The sequence below is a fragment of the Aedes aegypti genome, chromosome 1 (assembly GCF_002204515.2).
Source record: "Aedes aegypti strain LVP_AGWG chromosome 1, AaegL5.0 Primary Assembly, whole genome shotgun sequence".
NCBI classification, from domain to species: Eukaryota; Metazoa; Arthropoda; class Insecta; order Diptera; family Culicidae; genus Aedes; species Aedes aegypti.
The window spans coordinates 144775291-144802942 of record NC_035107.1 but is presented as its reverse complement, the minus strand read 5'-3'; the positions used below and the strand labels follow the sequence as shown (position 1 = coordinate 144802942).

At 37.3% G+C, this 27652-nt stretch overlaps 1 protein-coding gene across 2 annotated transcripts; it reads right to left on the bottom strand.

Annotated features, from left to right (window-relative positions):
* Positions 1-957: 957 nt before the first annotated feature.
* On the bottom strand, positions 958-25702 carry LOC5565031 (beta-galactosidase). Of its 2 annotated transcripts, XM_001649352.2 has the most exons (9): positions 25429-25702; positions 25186-25343; positions 12018-12232; positions 11492-11656; positions 11321-11431; positions 10437-10587; positions 10132-10367; positions 9824-10065; positions 958-1596 (listed from the first exon to the last, which is right to left on the bottom strand). In XM_001649352.2, the coding sequence occupies exons 1-9, from the start codon at positions 25519-25521 to the stop codon at positions 1021-1023; spliced, it is 1947 nt and encodes a 648-aa protein (XP_001649402.2). In that variant the 5' UTR covers positions 25522-25702; the 3' UTR covers positions 958-1020. The 2 variants fall into 2 exon arrangements, with proteins under 2 accessions (XP_001649402.2, XP_021705359.1); XM_021849667.1 differs by lacking the exons at positions 25186-25343; positions 25429-25702 and adding an exon at positions 12501-12518.
* Positions 25703-27652: the final 1950 nt, after the last annotated feature.

Sequence of the window (27652 nt, the reverse complement as noted above, 5' to 3'; positions counted from 1 at the left end):
AGTCGTCAGGCATTAACCACATCATATCAAGAAGTGTGAGTTTAATTTCCGCTTCAGCCAGGAAAACTTTTTGTGAAATAAGTTGTAACTATTGGGGCGATCCCTGCCCAGTTTAGGTGAGACTCCCCTTCACTATTACGACCACTTTCTTAAGGGCCATTTCTTACCTCTTTTCTCCTTATACTTCTTCGGCGGGCTCTTATCTTATCCCGCTACTTCACCTCTGCTTCCACCTCTAATGATCGTCGCTCCGGCTGGACTGCTGGCGCGCTTTCTACTCCTCCGCACAGTTTTTCCGCTTCCCTTTTATGACTTTGTCAGGCACTTCGGAACTTCAAAAAACTGGCTGAAACTTGTCTTCTTCACACTGCCGTTTGACTCCTTATCTTCAGTCCGTTCACAAAATGGCCGCCTCTATTCACCGACTAGGGGACGCCTATGGCTCGCTGTGGCAGTCTACGGAGTGGCACACTTATCGACTCTAGGCCAACTCCGAGGTATGCCGAGGCCACGGTTCACGTCCAGCGATACTTCGACACAGTTGATACTAGCTACATCAATTATTGTACACTACAATATATTACTGACCTGATTTTGTTGATCACTTTTTCATACTGTTATTTCCTTGCAATATGTAGGCTATTCTGCCCATAACTGCATATGTGTCACATTCGACATGTTTGTCAATTTTGAGTTAATACCGTGGAGAGTCATCAAATGATAAACATTTTCGACCAACTTACTGAAATCTGTGAGATTTTTCTAGAAAACTAAAAAAAAAAACAAGTTGTTTCGTCACATTGGCAATTGAATTTCTAAAATCTAGTCTAGTAACCTTTGATTATGGGCATAGCTCATTTCAAATGCTTAAAGAATTTCATTGTACATGTCACTAAAAGGAAAAAAAAATAAAAAAGAAAACATACGAAGGATTTCGAACAAAAAAATATACGCGTGTTTTATAATGTGCATTTTTTTATTTTCTGTTGGTTTGTCCTGTCAGATTGATTCAAAATCAATTCAATTAAATTTCGGTGTATTATCAAATCCGACAGTCATAAATGGCGCCTTAATTGTTTGGTACTCTATCAGAATGATCTCATTCATCGTACTCTTAAGAATATGCCGCGGTACATAAAGGGTTATTTGCGGTCCTACCCGAGGCCAGTATCTTCCTAGATTGAAACCGTTGATAAAAACGACCCCCTTACCCCACCCGGACGGATTCAAATAAGTGTCAAGGATGTCTATCCTTGCGATATCAAAATTGCCGTAGAACACCATGGGCCCATGACGCATAGGCGTACCCTGGCTGATTTTGGGTCGCTTCGAAGATTTCTTTCTGTCCGACAGATGCTTTTGAACAATATATTCGCTTATTTTGGTAGTGTTTTCCAGCGGAATACCAGTCATAGTCCAGTTGAGAAGTTTTCCTGTATCGATGAACACATTTCCAACGAGTCCTTTGAAATCGTTTGGAGTTCCAAAGTTGATGCGCCCTTGGTTCTCGACAACGATTTGTAGTTTTTCGCCTGTGCCTTGCGTGATTGGAAGGGTGTTAATAGCATTCTGCCTTGAAAGTGTTCCGATGAAGTTCTGAAATGAGACAATGATTATTATTTATTTGAACGAGCGCAGCGATTTTTAAATTAAGATGAAACTGACTCATACATATTTGGGTGAATTTAAAAGTTTTGTAAAAAAACTAATCTATATAAATAAAAGTGGAGTGGTATGTCACGAAATGGCTGGAGAACGAATCAACGGATTGGAGTAAGTTTTTCATTGTTGCACTGCACAAGGGAAGGCGGAAGAAGACTGAGATGTCATTTTCATGTGGGATTTATGATAACAAAAGATGATTTGACAGCTGTTGCGGATTGATTCGACTTACTTTGTACGAGTATACGGGACGAAACGTGAATATACAAACGAACTCTAAAAGTAGCATTTTATGCGAGGAAACTCAATATTCGGACGATTTCATCGACCGTGTAGGTAGTGCGGATGTGATGAGATTTGTATGAATAAACGAGTTATTAGGTAAACTGTAATGCGATTTCTGATTGTTTGGGTGTCCTACCCATGATTCAAAAAAAAAAAAAACTAGATCAGCAGAAAGTTTCATAAATAAATTAAACTATTTCTCATCTGATCATATATCGACATCGTAATTATACTTATGGAGAATGAAAGACACGATATGGTTTTCCATTGTTTTCTCATGCTTAATGAAGCGTGACATGGTTTGTGCATGACCCTGGCTCGTGTGAAGAACATTTGAGAATATCTATAGTGGAAATCTTTGCAACTAACTGTAGGAAATGTTATAAGAAATTTCTTTAATTATTAGAAAAATAAATGGAACAATCCTCTCCGGATTTTCTGAAATTGAAAATCCATTGATTGATGGTTTCCTTAAAAAATCTACGCCCAACCCTGTATATGTTCTGGGACAAATTGTCATGAGCATTCCTGGAAGTAACTCTTGAAAAGTTTGTGGAACATCCATAGAGAATTATCAGAAGATTCTTGAAGAACATTTGGAAGAAGTAATGTATTAAACTAAGACGATTTATGCACAGACAAGACATTTATGCACAGTATGAGAGTGATGGTGCTAGCGATTTTTAAACGGGCTATCATTCTGGATAGAAATCTATCGAAGCATACAAATTAACAGAATTTTTGCTGTTCATCCAATGGTTATCTAGAAAGAGATGAGGAAATTCGAACAATTCCACTGATTTTAAATACAAGTAGCTGGGTCTATTTTTGTCGAATTTGTTTGATAAATTTGTTAGTTAGGGTTTAAATGTAAAGGATACTCTAATTTGTTACTTATTAGGATTGCATTGAATCCTGATGCAAAATTGTACAGGTTCCAGAGACTATAATAGGTTAAACATGCTCTTCAAGAATTTCGTCTCAGATTCCCCGAGGAAAAGCTTCAGGAATTATCATAGTGATTTTATTTAGAATACTTTCAGGGTCTTCTAGAGGAATCCCTTCAGAAATTCTTCTAGAGATTTCTCTACCAATCCTTCCAGAAATACTACTGCATTGACTGGATTAGTTTGGATAGAATGATGTTGTCCAGTCGGTGGTTCGTATATATCTGCTTTATTCAAAAATCATTTTCTTACGCTAGCCTACCTACTGAGTGGCGTGACACATACTTTCTGCTGTGTAAGCATTTGGTAGTTCATCGTTCTACAACGGCTGAATGTTATGATTATCCAGCATAACATTCTGTCGTTCGACTTCTACTTCTACCGATCGCGTTCCACAGGCGTAGTCAGGGGTGTATCCGCCACACTACCAGCCATTTTTCAGAGCATGCTTAGAAGCATTTATCCAGAATTTGCTTCAGGAAATCCATGAGAGCTCCAAAGCTACTATTTCCAGTAATTTCCTCAGGAAATATTTTGATTGTTTTTTCAAAACTATCCTAGAATTTCCTTCAAATATTTTTCACTATTCCTACAACCAAATTGTTACTCTAGGAGATCTTCCAAAATTTTCTACAAAATTTCGTCCGAGGAAAGCCAGAAAATCCTTTAGAGAATCCAGCAGAATTCCGAGATTTGATTGATTTTTTCTATGAAAGATTGAAGGATTTTACCTATGAAATCTACTAAAACTTCGTCGAAAGTGCAGTAGTTATTTCAGAGATCCTTGTTCAATAAGGATGACTATAAAACTTACACAGGTTTTATCAGATGTTACTTAAGGATTGTCTTTAGAAACTCCCTACGGATTTATATTTCTTGACATTTCCCTGGATACATTTTTGGAAGAATTCCTTAAAAATAATCTTTTCAAACTGAAAAATCTTATAGAATTAGTGTAGAAGAAAACTTTGGAGCAATTGCTTCAGAGAAATGTTTAGTTAAAATCATAGAAAAACCCTAGAAATTTCTGGAGAAATTATAGATTGAATTTTAGAAGATGTTTTGTCCAGGAATCTTGGAATGTCTCAGGGAAATCGATGTATTGATCACTGGATAAAATCTTGGAGGAGTAAAACAGGAGTCCTTTTAAAAAAATCTTGAAGAATTTCACCTTAGGAGAAATTTCTTTTCTGTGGTTCAGGTTGAATTCTTGAGGTATCCTAAATGAAATTCTAATTACTAAATGATCTTCTTAGAAATTTCCGGGATGATATCTGAATTTCAGATGAAATTCCTAGAGCAGATCATAAAAACACATACACAATACGGGCAGTAACACTTGTAGCAATCTGTTGAGGAATTCTCAAAAAACGAGTCTTAGATCTTAGATAAATATGTGCTCTGATTGTATGAAGTATCTAACTCTTATATCCTAGATTCTATAAGGTTCAGTTTTGTTTTCTTGATTCTTGTTCGGTCTTCGGCCTCTTTTGGATTCTTTCTAGGACTCTAAAAAGTGGTCTTTAATTTCCTATTTTTAAAGTGATTGTGAATCAAAGCCAAACTTCAAATTTTCTAGAGCACAAATATGGAAAACCGAACGCCCATTACATTTATTGGTATAACATTGATATTAGGGGGAGATCCCCCAGTGCCGAACAGCACCCAATACCGGACAAAGTTGAAACATTGAGAAATCATGGTCCAATCAAGATGGTGTATTAGTAGAAAAGAAATCTATTATGTAGACTAATGTTTGCGTAGAATAACACATCCTTGAAATATGCATCCCTTTTTAAAAAAGTAGAAAAGTTTGAAATTCTTTAAAAAATTGACGTAATTTCTTAATTTTGAGCCTATTTAGTAATTATTTTGAATATCAAAAAATACTTTGGATCCCGCAAGCATGATCGAACATAATCCTAATTTGATAGTATGAATGTATTTTGTACCATAATTGAAGTAAATATGGACAAATTATTATTTTGGTTAAGCACCTCCTGTCCCTCAGTTTCGGATAGCTTGATTTGCTATATGATATCTTTGTAATTATTGCATCAGTGTCTCAAAATACTTTCATTTTTCATGGGTTCCGTCGACCATGGTATCAAACATGCAATAAAATTAAAAAGAATGAACATTCATAACAACATCGTAAAATGTACTATTTTTCATCATATATGAAAGAGGTTTTTGATAGGCATCTTGCAAACTAAGAAAAACTCAAATTATTTTTGTAAATGTTGCAATTGCATTGAATTGGTAATTATAAACTATTTCTATAGTGTACACATTCAATGATGTTCAAATTTACAGAATTCGAGGCATTTCCAGATCGTGTCCGGTATTGGGTGGCACCTTTCAAGATCGATCAATTTGGTACTAAAATACATCATCAAAACACAATGTCAAAATTCATATTTTTATTTTCAAATTTATTTTTGTACAGTATAAAAATGATAATATTTATTATAAATGGGTAACACGAGCACATATTGTCCGATCACGGACAGTAGTTGACGAGGGCAATCCTTTCGGTTGAAGGATCCCTGCTTCGGTGGCCAATTCCTCTTCGGAATGCCAGGGATGATCGGCCAATTCCTTCTCCTGAAGGAATGCCTGGGGTGTCGATAGCTCAGACTGTGAATATGATTTCGCAACAACAGTCCTGAAAAGGACTACTAGGTTGGGCTGCTTTCGGTGAGGGAAACGCTTTTGGTATCGATTTTTGAACTACGACGGTTTATTGCGCGTGCCATACAACGGCTAAATACTGAATGAAACTGAATTACAGAATGGGTGCATTATTTATAATGATCGTTTTCTTCTTGGTATTACTTGCTGACTGGTGACTGGAAGAGGCGCCATCCAATCAGCGCAAGACAGTTGGCGGTGCATCGGGTGATGTGATGATGGAGAGCTCAAGCTGGTCGGTCGGGTTGCGTGAAGTAGTGTGTGTGTGGTTCAGGTAGGAAAGGGTGTTTGTTAGTGGTGGTAGCCGAAATACTCGCGGCGACTCGAGGTTATTTACATGAATGGGAATAGGGGGGAATGGATTACATAGGCAGGATCAACAACAGGGTGAAAACGATGACTGAACTGATCAGGGTTGAAATGTTGCACACCGTTCGCGTTGTGCGTGAACACATATGAACAATATTTTTCGAATTATGAATTTAGTGGCTTAAGTGTCCGGTACTGGGGGATCTCCCCCTACATTAAAACCGCGTCAATAATTCCACGCCATACAACTCGATTCGCAGCTGCCTCCCTCCATCCTCGGCTGCGGCCCACACTCGCCAGATCTTGCAGCACCTGGTCAATCCACCTAGCTCGCCTCGCCCCACGCCTTCTTGTTCAAACCGGATTCGTAGCGAACACCATCTTTACAGGGTTGTTGTCCGGCATTCTTGCAACATGCCCTACCCAGCGTATCCTTCCAGATTTAGCTATCTTCTGGGTTCGCCGTAGAGTTGAGCGAGATCGTGGTTCATCCTTCGCCGCCACACGCCGTTCCTAAGCATTCCAGTTTGTCGCCCTTTTTGTAGATAGGACACTCCTCCGGTATCTATTCCGTTTCCCAGATTCTGACTATCAGCCGATGCAGACAAGCGGCCAACCTGTCCGGGCACATCTTAATGAGTTCGGCTCCGATACCATCCTTGCCAGCAGCCTTGTTGTTCTTGAACTGTTGAATGGCATCCTCAACTTTCCCCATCGTGGGCGCTGGATGGTTACCACTGTCCGCTGTGCTGCCGTAGCTATCGCCTTTGCTGTCCTGACCTTCTGTGCCTGTGTTCTCTGCGCCATTCAGGTGTTCATAGTAGTGCTGCTTCCACCTTTCGATCACCTCGCGTCCGTCCGTCAAGATGCTCCCATCCTTATCCCGGCACATTTCAGCTCGCGGCACGAAGCCATTGCGGGATGTGTTGAGGTTCTGATAGAACTTCCGCGTTTCCTGCGAACGGTACACGAACTCCATCTTTTGGCATTCCACCTCTTCCAGGCGGCGCTTTTTGTCCCGGAATAGGCGGGTTTGCTGTTTCCGCTTCAGTCTGTATCGTTCCATGTTCGTGTACCATGCTGCAGAGTTTCTTTGAGCTTATATATATTTGAAAATAGTAAATTGGCAAAGAAAGTTCGCAGTTATTAATAAAGGAAACGCTCATAGAATATTTTGCTGCAGATCTAGCTCAGTTTGGACGTAACACTTGATGAAAATTAATTAGTAAAAGAAGGGAAAATTTATTTGCAAAATATTAAAAGCTGTTATCCAAAGATTTATTATTGCAGCAAAATGCAAAAATAGCCTATAATTATTATTATTATAAAATTTTTCGTTAAAAATATCTTCTCACAACATAACTCAAATGAACAACACATTTTGTAAAGAAAATATTTATGGCAAAACTTTTGAACGATTCAATATAAATTTTAATTTTGAAAGTGTACAGCAAAAACACTGTCTATTATCGAGGGAGGCAAAATTTGTAATTGAAATTATATTTTTCTAGCATATCACGAAGGAGATCAGGCGTTTGCAAAAAAAAATATATGTTGAATATTGGCAGGTTCTAAAGTAATTGTCATTCTAACAGCACGTCTTGTAAGAATTTATAAAATAGCGAAATATAAAAGTGATTATCATTTAGCTTGACTAAATAATAAAATTTAAAACAGTATAAATATAAAGAACAGCCATTTTTAAAAGAAGGCAAAATTTATGATTAAACCAATAGAAGATTGGACGCTAAAAATTATTGCGGCATAAAAAAACGAAAAGACATTAAAAATTGCGTTCAGAATCATAGAAGTGATTCTGCTACTTTTCCCCGAATGTCGTTTCTCTGAATTTCGGTTTCCCGAATGCCAGTACCCCGAATGACCTTTTTCCACGAATGCCATTTCCCAAAATGACTCGTTTCTCCGAAAAGTGGTGCAGTTTAAATAGCAAGAATAGGTGAACGAGCAAGAAAGATAAGCAATCAAAAGAAGAAGGTATTCTGTCATTCTCAGCTATACACATGTTGGCAAAAATGCTGAGGACGGATAAACTCGAAAGAAGCGTCAATTAAATAAAGAAGGGTGCATATCAGATGGTCAGTTCGTTCACCACCCTGAAATGTATAAAGTTACGACAAGTATGAGTGCCACAAACTTTTCGGAGAAGTGGACTGTTCGGGGAAACAGAATATTCGGGGAACAGTCATTCGGTGAACTGGCGTTCAAGGTAACGACATGCGGAGAACCGACATTACGGGAAAAGTAGCACAACCCATCAAAGTAACTGCAGTAATCGATTTCTCTTTTCGCTGAAAACTTGAGCAGATCAATGTTATCGATTGCCGCCTCTTTGTCAGTTGGAAACAAAAAAATTTCTAAAAAATAAAGCTTCAAAGAACAGCCTATGTATAAATGAAGGTGAAATTTGTTTAAATTTCAAATCAACAGTTTTTATGCCTATAATTATGGTTAGATAATATTAAGAAAAAACATCCAATATTTGAAAGAAGGGTAAATTAGTGATAAATATATAAAAAACTTCAGTGCAAAAATTTATTTCAATAGCAGAACTCAAAAAAAGAATTCATATTTGAAAGAAGGGTGATTTCTGCATAAACAATAAAATACTATTGGCAATAACTTTCCTAATATGCTTTAGTTTATTCAAGAGCATATGATTGTAGAATAAAGTGACATTTTGTATCAGTTGGTCGGTGTTCAGAAAGACCGGACTAGATGATATTTTCGTGCTCTAAAGATACGTACGATGCTTTTTGTATGCAGATGTATCATCAATTAGATAAGTTGCATTATCACAGCAATTAAGGGAAATATTTTAATATTTCGAATGTCTGCGGTACGTTTTCCTGAATTATTGAATAATATTGAAAACACTTGGTAATATTGAAAACACTTGGTTCAGTGTGTCTGAACACCGACCAATTGACTCCACAACAAGCCTGATGTCATCACAAAGATTCAATAGAAAAGTAAAAAAACTAATGTCATCTTAAGAAATTCTTGGTTTCAGACTCATTATGCCAAACGACCGTTATGCCAAACGACTTTATGCCAAATGACCATTATGCCAAACGACTTTATGCCAAACGGCTTTATGCCAAACGACTTTATGCCAAATGACCTAACACCAAATAAAAAACACAAAAAAAATTATCCACAGTTACCACAAAAAAAATGAATATAAATAATTAAACACAAAAGTTATCGCAATTCTATTTAACTATTTCGATCTCAATTTCTCCAAAAATCTACTTACTTTAGCATTTGTGTCGATTTTGATTCCTATTCACCTGATGTTAGAGATATTCAGATGTTCCTTGGGGGAACTCAACTCGCTATATACATTTTTTCGACTGTCATTTTGTTTCAGACAACTTATAAACAATTATATATAGGCTATACAATGTCAGGTATAGACAAGCTTTGCTAGAAAAAAATGCAAATCTGTCGAGTTGTCTCCAAGGGAGCTGAAAATTAAAAATATGTGTTTTTGGAACTTTTCAAGATTTTCATATGGTTAGAGTGGTTCCAGAACGGCATCTCCCAATTAGCTAGAAACGTGCCTCTGGATCCGGTCTCATCAATGTAATTTTTGAAATGCAAATGGCCAGAAAAAAGATGCCTGAGATATTTACGTGAGGAAATTCAGAATACTTCCGTAAGTAGGTGACCGATACGCAAATTCAATACAAATTCTTAAAAGGACATTTGTTAACAACTTGTGAAAAACGGTTCGAAAATATATAAAAACAAGAAAGCTATCGAGATTTTGATATTATTGTGATGAAAACTGATGCTGCCGGTAGAGGGATTAAAAATGATACTGAAGTTAGGGAAGATAACAAATACGAATTTACTTCCGAGTTATGGACTTAAGGTTCGCACATACGAACCGATTTACTTACCGTATCCACGAAAACGTAACCAAGGTCGTACACTTTCTCAACGGTCAATTTCAGTGGATCTGATTTTAAATCCGTCGGTAAAAGCGCTTCATACAACACCAGTCCAGAGTACTGATTGAGGGCTTCAAAGGTCAAAGGGGTAGGGTTAAATACCTCTGGAGAAGCGATTTTGCGAAGAAATTGTTTGTTCAGAAGGCTGTCAACTGGTCTCAGTATAACGGAGGGCAGGGACATTTTCCGTGCTAAAATCCATATAAACTCATGTCAATATAATTTTGATTGATTCCTACTTCCTTTCTTTAACGTACTTGGTGTTGGTAATGGGCCGTTTGGTACGGGGAAGAACTCCGAAATCACTTTCCGAATGGCTTCATACTTTGGTGTCGGATCTCCAGATTCATCCAAAGGTGCATCGTAATCATATGATGTGATGTCCGGGATGAATCGTCCTGGTCCTTGTTCGTTTGCTCCAGCAGTGAACCCGAAATTTGTTCCACCGTAAAACATATAGATGTTAACGTTCACCTTTGAACTCAACATGTATCTGAAATATGGAATTTTATGTTTCATTTGAACACCTTTATTTATATTTGGCATTAAGTCCATAACAAACCTCAAAGATGTAACTACCGGTTCGATAGGAGAACGTGCCATTTGCTGTTCTTGCCAATGGGTCAACCAACCGGGGTAGTACTCCGCATTCACTAATGGGCCCTTTGGTTGTAACTTACGAAGGTCTTTCCAATATCCGTCTATTTCTAGCGCTGAAATCACAGCAATTTCACATTTAAAACAAATGCTTTGAGGCTTCTCAAAAATTAGGTAGACCAAATCTTGGACACCTCATCGAAGAGTCTTGGAAGTTTTTAAATTGTAGGCGGTTAGACCTTTCATTTAGCCTTTAAGCTAAAATTCCAGATGAATGATTTTTTAGGTTCTACTACTCTTTTGAATTACTTATTTTCTTGAAGGGTACACAAAAACACCAACAAAAATTTTAGAATTTAAGGGAAGATAATTACTACAGAATACAAAGAAAGACTCGTACGTAAATCTTAATGGGTTCCTTACAAACTTGTCAGATCATATTTATACAAATCTTAAACAAATTTCTCACATAGTCCTTCAAAAATTTTCAAACGATTCGTGGCGAGATCCCAAAGGAATCCTGGGGCCTCATCTCACAGATTCCCAAGCATGATTATAACAGCATCTTGAGATGGATTTTTATATCACCTTGAGTACAGTTCTCAGAGAATTTTAACAGTTAAGAATAAATAAGAGCTTCTCTAGAAATGAGGGACTCTTGAAAGCAGGACGTCTGATCACTTTTATGATTACTTGGGCTTAGTGTGTCGAGCCTCCGAACATATTGAGATCATTTACCCTACACTACAGTATTCCTGATCGTCAAAATGATTTCAGCTCACTAATATAGAGATTGTTACGAATTATTCCATCTATTACTTTGGTCTCAATCTATGAAAAAACACTCACCCGTTCCTGGACCAAAATCCAGAGTACTTAGAACTCCATCAATGCCCCCGCATTGTGTAAGACCTGGTCCATTATTTGTGAAGAGGGCAGCCTTGCCTCTAACGTATCGCTCTACAGAAAAAATAAGATCAATATAAATACGAGCGTTTGTCCACATCAAAAAGCTCACACCTGTTTCGTCTCTCAGCCATTTCATGTACTTGTAATCGCAAGCAAAGAATGATCCATATTCATTTTCGACTTGTACCATGATGATGGGGCCGCCGTTTCCGTAAAAATACGGTTCCAACCTGGAGAACAACTCTGCATACCAAGTGCGAACTTCCCTCAGATAGGCTGCAAAAAAAATAATAGTTGAAGTATAGGAATTAAAAATTTTCAATCGTCGCAAATATATCAAAATTTGTGTTTTCAATGTCTTGTTCTTTTACGAAACTGTGAAGAGCGCGAAAACAAAATTATTGTAAATTAAAAATAAATAAATTGATAAATATTTCAATATGCAAATAGTGTTTTAATAAACATATGGACCAATGCACGAGTTCACTATTTAACGTTTTAGCGGTGCAGTGTTATTTATGTGGAATCCAGCGAATTCGGCACCGCTCAACCGTCAAATTAACTTGGAAACCTAAACCATAACTTGGAAATGCTCAAAACATTCTAAAACTTATATGCCATTACATTTGGAACTCACCAACATCAGCCGTTCGTAACTGAATGCCTGGATATTTATTAAGCAACCAGTATGGAAATCCTCCCATATCTCGTTCAGCGCAGATATACGGGCCTGGTCTAAGAATTACCAGCAGGTCTTCATTTTGTGCCAATTGGACAAATCGCTCTATGTCAGCCATCCCGTCCCAATTGTACACTCCTTTCTTCGGGTTGTGGAGGGACCACTCTACATATCTGCAATAAAAAATAAATGAAAACGGTATCATATGCAACAATAACCATAAATGCACTTCAACAGAAAAGTAATCGCCTATCTCGATGCGTGGGAAATTTCTTGTAAGAAATGCTCAAGAAAAGCATTTTTCTTTGATCGCAGTACGCAGTTGAAAAGAAATGTCAATTCAAATGGAGCTCACTGTACGAAATTTCTTGACCAGTTCTTGGGCAGAAATTTTTACTTTTCTTGAGCGGAACAGCATACTTAGCTTAATGGTTTAATCACCCTTAATTTTCGCATTTGTAGTTATATCGCTTGAGTCACTATGGACCGATGCACATGTTCACTATCTGACGTTTGAGCGGTGCCGTGTTATTTACGTGACCATGGCAACGAGTGAATTCGGCACCGCTCAAACGTCAAATTAGTGAACTCGTGCATTGGTCCATATGAACACATATGTCTACGGTAGCACTGTTTCTGTTCTTATAAAAGCACCTAGCTCGGCGTAGGCAAAACACAAATCAAAATCATATTTAAAAACAAAAATTTAATTTTTTTTTTGAAGAAGCTTCCGATTGAATTAATGATACTTACACAGCTAAAAACATGTTGTAAATTTCAGTTTATATTCATGCACATATTTGGAGCATCAAAATAAACTGAAATGTCAACGATAAATCGCTTATTTTTCAATCGAATGCTCTTTAAATTTACACGATCATGTAACATTCAATCATCTTTAATTAAAAATTAAGCATGCTGTAATAATAGATGAATTTGATTTACTTTTACTATACTCGTCTGTTTACGCTACATTGAAATTTAAATATTTTTTCCTGTGTAGATAAATATCTCCTGACCTTCATGTCACACAATATTTTGCGACGATTTATAGCAAAACGGCCGTAAAAAGCCACTAGTGCGACTATAGGGGACCACCTAATATAAATATGAAAAATCTGATATTGTGCTCTGCAAGATAAATCCACGTAATACGATTATCTGAAAATGTCGATATACCGTCGCAGTGATAATGAAAATCAATAAATGTTTCAGATTTAGCAAATTTGAAACATTCGTGTCCTTGAAGCACGAAAAAATCCAAGCCTACTTGAATTTTGACGTTGCGTTTGAATTGCGCGCATATCTTCTGCGCATTACCACCGCCGCTGGATGTGGATTTAATATAAGCGCCGCAATACCTAGTTACGGTGAAGGACCACGAATGAAATCGCTCTAATCAGTCTTGTGAGCTTCCCGGGCAAGCTGTTCTCTTCCATGATTTTATTTATTTATTTGCTACATTCATCTAACATCATTGTCAACATGAATAAAACTTAAACTAAACAAACGCATTGGAAACAAGTAGTCGATATCTAAAAGTATGAGTACTAATCGAGAAGTCAAACAGATTGTACACACGATTGAATAAAGAACACATTACACGAATCGGCTCATTTTGACCATAATCAGTACGTCTTAAATCTAATCTAAGAAAGTCAGTGTGTCTCAAGCTACGAGAAACTACATTGATATTGATTTGCGAAAGAATATTAGGTGCATCAATATTACCTATTAGCTCAAGTTGTCGCCGCCTCTGTAATGTGTCCATTCCATTTTCCATAGCTCTATGCGGTCAATACTGTCGTATACCGCTTTAAAATCAATGAACAGGTGATGCGTAGGAACTTGATATTCCCAGCATTTTTTGGAGGATTTGCCGTACCGTAAAGATCTGGCCCGTCGTCTAGCGGCTGTTCACGAAACCGGCTTGATAACTTCCCACGAACTCATTTACTATCCAGCTTTTTACGCTAGCTATAAAACCACGAGGGATGAATTGATTTTGACTTTTCTTGCCTTCAGTTTTTATGGTTTGATCTTAGTAGGCAATGAGTTGCGTTTATTGATTCATTTGTCAAAAATTTTCTCCTCGTTTATAAAGAATTTCCAAGTATCCAAATTCTCTTATGGACCAGTGCACGAGTTCACTAATTTGACGTTTGAGCGGTGCCGAATTCACTCGTTGGCATGGTCACGTAAATAACACGGCACCGCTCAAACGTCAAATAATGAACTCTTGCATCGGTCCATATTTTTGTTATTCAAATAACTGTATTTCATTATATGTTTTATTATATTATTTTAGGTGCCGTATTGTAAGAATCATTGTTTTAATTAACTGATGTCAATCGGAGTATGAGAAATTTTTGGTGCTGCTTGGAAAATCCCTGGATGAATAAAAACCAATCACTTCATTTTTCCCGACACATGCAGCAAATTTGCAATCGTTTTCTTTTAATTGTAGGCTGGCATACGTTACAAAGCACTGGACAGTGAATTCCTAAAAAAATCAATAGGCATATTCCCCGTGGCACCTGCTATTCTCCGCTTTGCCACAAGCATTGTTTTGTGGACTATTTGATTGGGGTTGAATATTCTGGATGAACGCTAGTTTGTATAGAAATAAAATCTAGTTGATGATATTTTTTCTCTAGAGTATTAAAATTATAATTCTAATTTGTCTAGGATTACAACAGTTTACAAAAAAAGGTAGAAACAGTATTACATTAATTAGTTCTTAGGAAGTTTTTTAAGGGATATGCAATGAACCTCAATGTCAAATGCTGTCCAAATATTAATAGTAAGTCAGCCATCACAAAACTATTCAATGCAGTTCTAAAAATACGAACAGAGGCGATTTAACATTGCACATTTTGAGGGATAAAATGGCACTTCCGTGGAAAGGTAAGCGGGACTGGTTACAGCGCATTTTCAAACGAAAATCGGAATTATTTCTGTATAAAGTCACTTCAGCTACTATTAGCATCGATTAGCTACTGTCCACTGCTCCTCATTTATCTAAAAAATTGGCAAAACACTAGAAAAATTAGAAGAATATTCAATGTTTCCAGGTTCTGGAAACAATTAAAAAAAAACTGACGTCAACAACAAAAATTGTTATTTCCACAAAACTTGCTTCGATCGAACTATAAAAAAATCATAGTGTACGCAAGACATGTCAGAAGGGGATGAATCAAAATTTATGGCATGCTAGCGTAAAAAGCTGGATTGGTGATTGACGTCGTGAGATGATCTTGGATAATAGTTTGTAGGCGGTATTTAGAAAAGTGATCGCTCGATAGTTCTCACATTCTACCCTGTCGCCCTTTTTGTAGATAGGCCATATAACCCCTTGCTTCTACTCCTCCGGTAGCTGTTCGGTCTCCTAGATTCGGACCTGGGAGGAAGAAACCAATACAAAATTTATGTACGTCAAGGTGAGCCGAGATTCTGTTGTCACGAACTGTCACTGTGAACCCAGATCTAAAACAATGGACAAACATGATATAAGCGCGTAATTAATCAAAACGTATTTTTGCATTTTATCAAATGTGACAAAAAATCGATTGAAAAGCTATTCATGCTTATTCAAAAGTGATGTTACAATAGCACCTTTTATCCTTATTGAATATAAAGTGTTCAAATACGCATTATTTTACTTTTTCCAATAAAAACAAAAATTAAATGCACAGAAAACTTTGGACCTTTTTCCATGTTTGTCCAGAACGATCGAAGGAACACAACAAAAGAAAACAAGCGATTTTCATCAAGTCTGCCTTGAATGTCGTTGGCAAGCTGGAGTTTTCTTGCGATTCTAAATAACTTTGTGTCATATTTCGTGTGTAATATCGGTGCCTCCCTCCCAGATTCGGACTATCATCCGATGTACCAACTTTTCCGGGTCCATCTAATGGGTTCCGCTCCGATACCGTCCTTCCCCACTGCTTTGTTATTCTTGCACTGTTGAACGGCATCCTTCACTTTCCCCAAAGTGGGAGCTGGTTGGTTGCTATTGTCCAACATTGCGACGTAGTCATTTTTTCTGCTGCCTTGAATCTCCGTGTCTATGCTCTCAGCGCCATTCAAGTGTTCGTCGTAGTGCTGCTTCCACCTTTCTGCGAGATGCGTTGAGTTTTTGATATAATTGTGCGTTTCATGGGTGCGGTGCAAAAGCTCCATTTCTTCGCATTCCGTCTCCTCCAGGCGGCGCTTTTTCTCCTGGAATATACGGGTCTGACGCTTTCGCTTCTGTCTATAATGGTCCACGTTCTGTCGAGTAGCTTGCTGTAGCATTGCTGCCCGCGCTGCGTTCTTCTCCTCCAGAATCATTCTACACTCCTCATCGATCCAATCGTTCCGTCGACTCCGTTCAACGTACCCAAGAATGTTCTCACCTGCGACATTGATGGCTGCTTATATTGTCCTCCTTGATGTTAGATTGGCTTTTCAGTGTTGACAAAATAAAAAACTGTTATTTGATTTTGTCCTCCAGCAGTCCTCGACAGCTCTTCCGGCAACGTTTGCTCGAGATGTTGGGCATATGCTGTGGCGACATCCGTCTGCTTCAGTCGCACAAGGTCATACCGAGGCGGGCGTCGGTACCGTAGGTTGTTAACGACGGAGAGTCGATTAACACGATAGGTCTTGACGTCGATAATGTCGGAGAATTCATCATGTTCATCAATCAAAAGGTCGATTTGCGATTCTGTTTCCTGTGGTGATCTCCAGGTGTATCGGTACGGAAGGCTATGTTGGAAATAGGTGCTACGAATGGCCATATTCTTGGAGGCGGCGAAGTCAATCAGTCGAAGGCCGTTCCCGTTCGTCAGCCAGTGGGTGCAGAACATTCCAATCGTCGGTCTGAGCTCATCCTCCTGGCCAACCTGAGCGTTTAAATCTCCTATGAAGATCTTAATGTCGTGGCTTGGGCGGCAATCGTATTCGTGTTCAAGCTGCGTGTAAAATCAGTGCTTCCGGAGTGTGGGCTGTTCATGATGATTATGTTAATGTTGAAGAATCGGCCCTTGATCCTCAACCTGCACATTCTTTCATTGATCGGCCACCACCCGATCACGCGTTTTGCATGTCGTCCATCCCAGCTCGTGTGAACCTTTCCAACAAACCTCCTGCACCATTGAACACTTCCAACAAACCTCCTGCAGCGCTACGATGTCGAACTTGTGGTCCTTCAATGCATCGGAGAGTATGCGGGTGCTTCCGATGAAGTTGTAGGATTCACAGTTCCACGTACCGAGTTTCCAATCGTTAGTCCTTTTTCGTGGCATTGGTCTTTGCCGATTGTTCCGGTCCGTATTATTTTGCTTTTCAAATTTATGTTCGCTTTTGTCAACCACAATATCATTCATATTTACTTTTAATATAAAATAATCACTATTGCAGGTTATTGATATGACGATGGCAAGAAAATTCATCCAGAGTATTTTTAATTATTTTGACAATTTTGGAACACGTAAGGAAAACCGATTGGAAAAATTTTACATTTTATTTTGTTTCAATATTGAAACTAACGAAATTTGCTCATAAATAAACTTTTCTGCAATTCCGTTATATATTGGTCTGCTTTTAATCAAGAAGATAGGCTACATAACGGTCTACTTTTCTTAATCAAAGAAACAGTGCTGAAAAGTGCTACTTTTCAGCACTGTTATCGGTGCCGAAAAGTAGCACTTTTCAGTACTGTTTTGGTAATCCTCAACTAAATATCGAAGTGTCCGTGAAAACCATTCATCGAATTGCTCTGGTTTTTTCAATGATTGACCTTTTATTTTACATCCCTTGAACCATCCAAATTCGTCTCAGTTGACCGTTTCTGATTCGGAATAGGATCGTTTAGAAAAAGTAGAGGAGGCAATAAATTAAGCTATTTTACATCCAAAAAGTCCAGCGCTTAATGCGTCTAAACCAAAGCTTCCCAAACACGCTTTTCGCGGCGCACCAGCTGTTCGCAGGATCGCTTTTTCGCGCCGTGAAAACCGAGTTTGGGAAGCGCGGGTCTACACGGTTCGGAATACAGGTATTGGCAATTTGGCAAATTAAAAATAACTTTATAATTTATCCGGTATCTTACCTGACTTCTCTCGAACAATAAGTTTTGGTCATTTTAACTTCGATGGCGAAAATTTGTGACAGTCATGTAGGATGCATGAATCACAGCCTACCTGATTGGAAAATATTGAGTCTATACTACGCATGAACGTCTACATCGGTTTTCTTGAAGCATGTTAGTGATCCTAGATTCAATTGGAATGAAACGGTATTTTTTCGTAATAAAAAAAAATGTTGTATGCAACTCGTTGCAAAACTCGATTTTTTCAGCACTCGGCGAGCTTCGTTGGATAAATGTACAACTCGTGCTGAAAAAATCATCATTTTGCACCTTGTTGCATGAATAACTATTTTGTAATCCATTTTTGAAGCTCTGTCACACATGGCTGCAATTATATAGAGTACCATTTATTGGTTACATTACTTCATAATTATCCGGCTTCGTTGACGGCCGATCGACAACGAACCAGATCTTTACTGTACACACTTAAATTATTTCACCGACTTCAGCAGAACCCAACAGCTGAGAATTCGGTAATTTTCAATGCCGAATCTCGGTACTTATTTTACCCAGATCTCGACAATCCAATTTTTTTGCCGAGAGCTCGGCGAACGTTACCGAGATTCGGTAAACGTTTACCGAAATCTCGGTAAAAGTTTTACCGAGAATCGTCAAATTATTACCGAGATATCAGCTGTTCGGGTTCTCGGCATTTCCGTTTAAGTGTGTACGTCAAATCTTCCAAAAATGTCGTGAAAACCAGTTCCTAACGCATCATTTGTTCATCGATTTCAAGACGGCATACGATAGTATCGACCGCGTAGAGCTATGGAAAATCATGGACGAGAACAGCTTTCCCGGGAAGCTCACAAGACTGATAAGAGTGACGATGGAAGGTGTGCAAAATTGTATGAAGGTTTCAGGCGAACACTCCAGTTCGTCTGGATCCCGCCGGGGACTACGACGAGGTGATGGACTTTCGTGCCTGTTGTTCAATATTGCGCTAGAAGGTGTTATGCGGAGAGCCGGGCTTTACAGCCGGGGTACGATTTTTACGAGATCCAGTCAATTCGTTTGCTTCGCGGATGATATGGACATTGTCGGCCGAACATTTGAAAATATGGCAGATTTGTACCGTGTACCCTGAGATCGTATATCAATCCAGAGAAGCATCAAATGAAATCACAGTAACTTAGCTAAAATTGCCACCCAAGCTTGGTATCTACTGACGATGGGTCTCAAAGAATAACAAAGCATGTTTCGCTGTAAGAAAATATACATTCATATTGGCAAATAATCGCTCGATATTCATGTATCTCTTGGTGGTGCAGTGGTAAGGTGTGCGATTCTGAATACAAAGGTCCCGTCTTCGAATCGCGCTGAGAACTTTTTTTTAATTTTCATCAAAATGTTGTGGCGTTGTATTGCTGACCACAGAAAGTCTAAAAAAACGTTGCAAGCGCGCATATAGTCTCCATTTTGGTATGTATATAGCCTTTTCATGCATTATATACGAGTGAATTGATTCATATAGAATGATGTGTAACAAAAGTTATACCCACTAAATTGTTGACTGGGCAAAGTATATGCTAGCTGGTGGGGCTGAGCGCGACTGGGCAATTGAACGATAGACGGGGATACTTTCGAGGTGGTCGACGAGTTCGTTTACCTTAGATCCTTGCTGACGGTTGACAAATAACGTTAGCCGTGAAATACGGAGGCGCATCATCAGTGGAAGTGGAGATGAACCAGCCACGGGCTGAAAATCTCCCTAATAAAGTTAATAATAATAATAATAATCAGTGGAAGTCAGGCCTACTATGGCCTCCACAAGAGCTGCGGTCAAAAAAGATTCACACCCGCACTAAATGTACCATGTACAAAACGCTCATAAGGCCGGTAGTCCTCTACGGGCATGAAACGTTGACGGTTTTTGAGGAGAACTTGCAAGCACTTGGAGTCTTTGAACGTCGGGTGCTTAGGACGATGTTTGGCGGTGTGCAGGAAAACGGTGTGTGGTGGCGAAGGATGAACCACGAGCTCGCCCAACTCTACGGCGAACCCACCTTAGTAACCACAAGCATTATAACATTGCACGTATTCTACTGCATATCAACACCATTGATGCAACATTGCTTTTGTTCAACAAATTTCAAGAGCTGTCAAGCACTAAAGCACCTACATTACAAATGTATCAATGCACTAACATCACTTTATAAATTGTACTGCTGCATTATTATTTATAAGTATTTTCATTGCTTTATCGTCCTTTTTGCATTAATTTAACTGTATAAGTGCCCTTTTCCACTTTTAAACTACTTTAATGGTAGGCTTACGGCAATCAGCTGCATTATATATGCAATTATATAATGCTCCATGGTTTCTTGGGCAGTATCTAGTAGGTAGCCAAAGCAACGATGGGCAGGGCATGTTGCAAGAATGCCGGACAGCAAACCTGCAAAGATGGTGTTCGCGTCAGATCCGGTTGGTACAAAAAGGCGCGGAGCGCAGCGAGCTAGGTGGGCGGATCAAATGCGTATCGATTTGGCGAGCGTGGGGCAGAACCGAGGATGGAGAGCTGCGGCCACGAACCGAGTATTGTGGCGTAAAATTGTTGATTCAGTGTTATCTGTTTAGATGAATACTTCATAATTATGTATAGAAACTTTTCCAATGAAAACATTTTTTTGATTTGTTTCGATTCAATAGGTCCATATTGCTATTAACGTGTAGAAGAAAAAAAAACTAGGTCCACTTTTTTATTTTGTATTTGCTTTCACAGATGTTTGATAAATTTTTCAATATATTTTTTTACTATGTCATAAGCATTGTACCTAAAAGTATATTAGCACAAGCTATGAATATTTTTTCTTGAATTATAACATATTTTTTCACATTTCAATTTTTGTAAGGTTTTTTTTGCCCTCTGTTAGTAATTTGAAAAAATAAATGTCATACAAAATGCCATTTTTTTTAAAATAATATCATCGTCTGATCATGTTTAAATACATTATAAGGTATTTCTGATCATACAATTGTTTGTGGGTTTAACTCAATATTTTTGAAACTGTTATAAATGTTTGCTTCTCGATACATTCCTAATAATGAGTTTTCGCTAATTTCCATTGTTTAATCATTTTTATCGGGTAATATAATTTTATATGGTACACTATTATCATACAATCATTAGCAATAATCGAAATACTAAAAACTAGTTTTTTCGTTCAAATTTAACAAAAAGTCTATTGAAAATATATCATTGCATTACAGATGGCATGTGCAATGTAACGATAGTTTTTCATGAACAGTGCTTGGTTTTTGAACTAAAGAAATGGTTTTGAAAATTTGTAAAACGATGATGTTTATTTTCCTCTTAATGATGTTTAAAGTACTGACAGAAGTTTCCAGTTTCAATGAATAGATAGATAAAAAGTTTGATCGCATGAAATGAAGGTACCGTGAAGGCCCCTAACTCTGCGAGGCTCCTAACTCTGCGCAGCTCCTAACTCTGCGCACTTTCACCAAAATCCACCAAAATCTGGTAAAATACTTACATTTTTGTTAAAAATTTATTTTTTATATATTGCTACAATAGTAATAAAAAAGCACGCGAAGAATTTTCATGACAAAGTTACGTTTATTACTTTAATAAAAAAAAATGAAATAGCTTTAAAAATATTGAAAAACGTCCAAATTGACTGTCCGTTAGCAAAAATGCTAATGGAGTACCTCATCGCTCAAGTCATTTGAAGAGAATATATTTCAGAATTTTGGTACGTAGGCATTAGTTTATTAATCGAGCAATCATCACTGGTAAAGTGCAACTTATTTTTTCTTCATTTTCTTATTCTTCTTAAGTGCGTATAGTAAGGAACCATTTTTCAACTATGTTCCTTACTATGCGCAGCAGTTATAAAACATTATTTTCAACATACAATCAACCCTCCAGAGGTCGATATTGAAGGGAGGATGTGGATATTGAAGTGAACTTGTTGACACCATCGAGATATGGAATAGAAATGTTTTGGAAATTTGTTTGAGGGGATATCATAGTAAGGGAAGATTAAAAAATGACGTCCATCATATTTTAAGGATTTCTACACTCCGTCCCCTCAATCCCCTGTCGCGATTTTTACAGTACCTAATGCATGCATTGTCACATTTTCGTAGACTTTTCCTCCCATGAACGATGGACGTAATTTTTGAATGCTCCCTAACCATGCAATAAAATAATTTTGATTTTTTGTATAGTTTCATGAGTCAATATCGAGTAATGGAACATCGAAGTTTAATCGTATTTGCAATATAGAAACGCCAATAAAGTACTGTTATTGATCTGCAATAGGAATCGCTCATTAATAACGTCACGCTTATACAGAGCGGCGATACTTCTCGATTGAGTCATGGACAACACATTAATAATGGATATACCCTTACGCTTAAAATATCCTCGTTTAGTAGAAATGTTCGGATTTCACATATAATAAACTAGAACCAGGTTCTTATTTATATTCTTCAAACCCGGATCCGACCCGAATCCGAGACAATAATTTAATACCAAACCCGAACCCCGAACCAAAGAAAATTTTTATTTAATATTTTCTAATGAAAATACATAAACAGTCCAAGCTAATTTTCCTTCACACGCCAAGCATGTACACAAGAAAAAGGTAGTTTGTACCCTTTTTGTATGTTGGATTAGATTTTAGAAAACTAAGTTAATTACATGTTGTGAAAATCATATGATTATTTCGATTGTTTTGAGAGTTGCACTTAAGGTGAAGATGCATCGAAGCCAAACCTCGAATATTCAAGAGCACAAATCTAGAGAAGCTCACAACTGTTCGTGCTGAAAATTTAATCGATTGGTCACCACCAGCGAGTGACCATTGAGTAGCATTTTCAGCACAAACGGTTGTCTGGTTCTCTAGATTTGTGCTCTTGAAAATTCAAGGTTTGGCTTCGATGCATGTTCACGTTAATGGCATTCAATTGGATTATAGATAAAATTATTTTCACTTAGTAAACTTGTGTTAGAGACACTCCACGCTCCACTGGGGACGTAAAGCCGTATAAAACAAGAAAATTAAGATTGATTCGGAGTTTAAATGCTAGTAATGCTTTTAGTGAAATACTTCAACTGTTATAAACAATTTATCAAGTGCGCAGAGTTAGGAACCTAAATGCGCAGAATAAGGAGCATTGCAAAAATTAGTGCGCAGAGTTAGGAACACGGACACCCTTGAGAAAAATTAAAAATTTGCAATAAAAATCATTACTTAGTGAAGCTTTTATATTTTTTCCTTATACATAAGATCAATAAGTATTTGCTTTCAAATTTTCAGAATATTGTGTTTTGTTTTCAATTAATTACAGATGATTGAAATTTGAAAAGCCTTAAGTGCGCAGAGTATGGGGCCTTCACGGTACTTGTATATCATATTCTAAAATTAATTAAGTTAAATTTGAAGTATGTAAAATGAGAGATTCATTAATGTAAGTATATTGGTTATTCTGCAAATGGCTGAAATAAAATCGCCAAAATGCGTCACGTATTTGGTAAATTTTGATATAGATTTATTAAATGAGGGCGCTTCTTCTGTCACAATTCCAAAAGAAATTCCTCATCATAGTTATGGAAAATTCAAACAATTATTAAATAAAGTTTGTGGTGTTCAATTGGATAATCATATGGAGAAAAAAATCTAATAAACTCGATTAGGGTTATGGGATTTTTTTGAAAACACAACAGAAAACCAAAAATTCTATAGAACGTGAAAAAAAGTTATTGTGTAAGGAATATTTTGTCAAACACAATCTCACTGAATCACAAGTAGAATTCTCATGAAATCCAGAAATAAATTCACAATCTTTCACAGGGTTCTCAGAGTACTGTACATAATTATGACAGACAACCCTCAACCAGCTTTTCGCATGAAGCAGGTCGATTTCTTTTGTAAATTTCTTTACAGCTCAACAAAATATTTAAAAAATCTAAGCCTGCGAAAAATTCTCTCAGAATCCTGAACAACATTTTCAGAGAATCTCATGTCAATAAAGAGGAAGCATAAGTAAAAAGGGATGGAATTGTATTTTTTTTTCTAGAACATATTCTACACTGACCGACAACAGTTCGTTTTTTTTTGTTTTCGGATGTGTTTGATTTAATGGAGATGATTTAGCACTATCCAACCTTACAATATCATTTCTGAAATCCAACCCTAAGAAGGGGAAGTGTTGGGGGTTCTAGAACAAAAAAAATGCCATTGAGTAAGCAGGGCTTAAAAATGTGTAGCGAAAAGCTATATCTCTTAATTTTTTTAAATTAATTGCGAGAAACGATTCATTATAATTCATTATAATGATAATTATCATTGAAAATGAATTTTTTGGACGAATAAAATCATATTTTATTTATTTTATTTAGCAATTTTTGCCAATACCGTAATCCGGGGGCATCTCTTTATAGAACACAAGTTTAAGAATAAAAATTTGTCATATCTGCTAAGTTTGGGCACGTGGGGGGCACTTCAAGTTAAAAATTCGTTTATACCAAGTTCTGACCACTTCACTGCAAAGAAGTTACAACTAGTGTAACTTACAAGTTACTCTATTGGCACCAAAATATTTAAAAAAATCATTAATTAGTCCAATTTTGTGTCAAAAGATACACTATTGACGTCAGAATAATTTACAAGAATCATAAATCAGTACATTTTGATGCCATATGTTACACTATGGACGCCAAACCTAAGTAACATTAGTAGCTGAGCAAAAGTTTATTAAATTGGAATAAGCTTAATAGTGATTGGTTCAGCTTTTGTTCAACAACAATTTTTGTTGGGAAGTACTCTTAAGACTAGACTCCGATTTACTTTTTTTCATCCCACTAGGCTACGAATTTGTACGAAATTATTTTCGACCCATTAATTTACATTCGTGATCTTCAGTCATAACTTGGTCTCACTTTTGTTCTACTTCATTTATATTTTTCTTTACTAGTAAAGTTATGCGTGGCCATAGTATTGTGGAAAGCAGTATATCATTTGTACATACGTAGTAACAGCATTCAATCCAGCAGCTCTCATCGATTTCAATATTGGGCCCCATGCTTGTGGCAAAGCGCGAAAATAGTGGAATGATCCTGCAATATATTGAAATGGTGCGCCGTCCAGCAGAAATGTGTTATTCTCGTAGTCAATTGTGAAAGTTCGCTACAACAAACAGGAGTAAATCATATCAGTTGGTGAATGTCAAGTGTGAGTTGCATACTTGACATTATACTGCGATGGATCTTACCTGTCGGTTATCAAGAAGCCTCTGGCCATTGACATGATAACTTAAGACTACCGCAATGGCAGTAAATAACAACGAGAGGTTCAGCAAAGACATTTCAATAAATCATGATTATAACGCACTACCCTGTGTCCACTTGAGCACCGCCAATGTGATAGAGGCTTTATCTGTTCTGTAAGCTAATTATAATCAACAGTGATCAGTCTGTATCTTAAAACGCTGAACAACAAGAGGAGTGTATCGCGCAAATTACACCACGAGACTGAGAACACATCAAGATAGATCTCGATGAAGCATCCGGATTCTCTCCTCGGTTGAGCTAGAGAACAGAACAGATTTATCCCTCATTCATGCATTCATCCATGTTTGGGGGAGCATACGCGAGATAATGTGCGCTCATCTGAATCTGTTGTTGATGCGTCTGGTGCGCATCTGGTTTCAAAATTGTATCAATGGGAGTATGTTTGCAATTCCTGGTATTTAGTAAGTTTGGTGTTGCACAAGCGCTGGGATTTACTTTAACCATATAGGGTGCTGGTACCATTGGTTGTAATGTACCAGTAGATTGGACTATGGAATAAAACGTACACACTCCGAGAAAAACATGTTATGTCACATTTCAGATACCATAGTGTCTGATTCGGCAAATGCCGATCATAGTGACATCGTTTTCGTGTCCTTTAACGTGTAAAATTACCTTTTTTGTTCAATATATCTTCAAGTACACATTTTTGTGTCGTTTTATCATTTACATGTGTCATTCAGTCATACTGTGAATTTAAGCTTTTTATTTTATCAAAAAGTCGTATAAATAATTAAGTTTACGCAAAAAATTGCTCCCTTGTACCAGTAGTTGCCGTCGTGTTCCAGTAGTGGATCAACTGATGGAAGTAGTTTCTCAAATAGATGTATAAAAATGAAGAATTGTACCAGAGATGATCTCTATGCTTCATTCGAAAGATTCTAGTTGCCGCTCCGAGGGAAAAAATATTCAATCTATGTAAAAATCAACAATTTTATTTGAAAATCCTTGTATCATTCCCGAACATCTACAACTTGAGCACTAGTGCAACTTTCTGTTGCCGCCAAAAGATCTCTGTTTAGACTTTCAGTTATTATGTTATGATTTTTTAGAGCATAGGTAGTCCACTAATGGCACCGGCACACAGTAGGACGAAACTGAAAATTGACGGTCAAAACCTCTTAGTGGCATTTTACTTAGGCCATAAGTGTCTTTGAGACATTGTTTTGAATCAGCATCCCGAGTAATAATTAAAAATATTTTTTAAATTATACTGAATAGGGCACCCGAGAAAAAATATTTTTTTTTGAAAAAAAAATTTTTGGGCTTGAAGTTTGTTACCTCCACTGATTTCAGTAAAGCATTTGATAGACTTGACATTTCAATGTTAATTTTCAAACTGAGTAAAATAGGTATCGAGAAAAAGGCTTCTCAAATGGATTGAATCATATCTTACTGACCGGCAGTGTTACGACCCCTCGGTCGGCGCATCTCACGACACTGAAACTTCGAGTATCATGTTGGTCAGCTGTGGTAAATATGACCCGTCAAACCGACAGGGCATGGGACAAAGCGGAACGTCAATCACCATGACTGGCAGTCGTAGAAAGCAACACCATTAGAAGAAAGATCGAGTGAATTGATGCCTCGCTGCTGTCCTTTACAATTTAAAGTCTCGGTGTATCCTTATTTTTATATCAGCTATTAGTATCAAAACTAGGAGCAGCTTACTTAATAAGGTTGTGTGAATTTGTTATAAACAGCCACGAATTTGAGTCCTAATCATATTTCTTTTAGGATAACCTGTAATACAGAAAAAATATTTCAATTAGGCCACAAGTCGCATCTAGAAAGCTATAAACTTCATTATATTGTATTGTCTACAGTTTGCGGTAAGGCAAACTAACTAGTTATATTGTCAATTACGTAACAATAAGATACAATTTGTTATGCAGGGTACGTCGTTTGCTGATGTGCTACCCGAGAACTCATTCTAGCCTTTGAACCTCGTAAAGAGCGGTAAGGACAAATGAATTTACATTGAAAAGAATAGCTAAGAAAACTTAAAGGCTCTTTACAGGATCTCCCTTCATTAGTTTCGCCTAGAGTGTAGAAACAACAATTTTTGTTCAGAATTAAAGCACTAAACGTAAGTTGAATTCAAGATTTAATAATGCTACTTCTCTAATGAATTTCATAACTTAT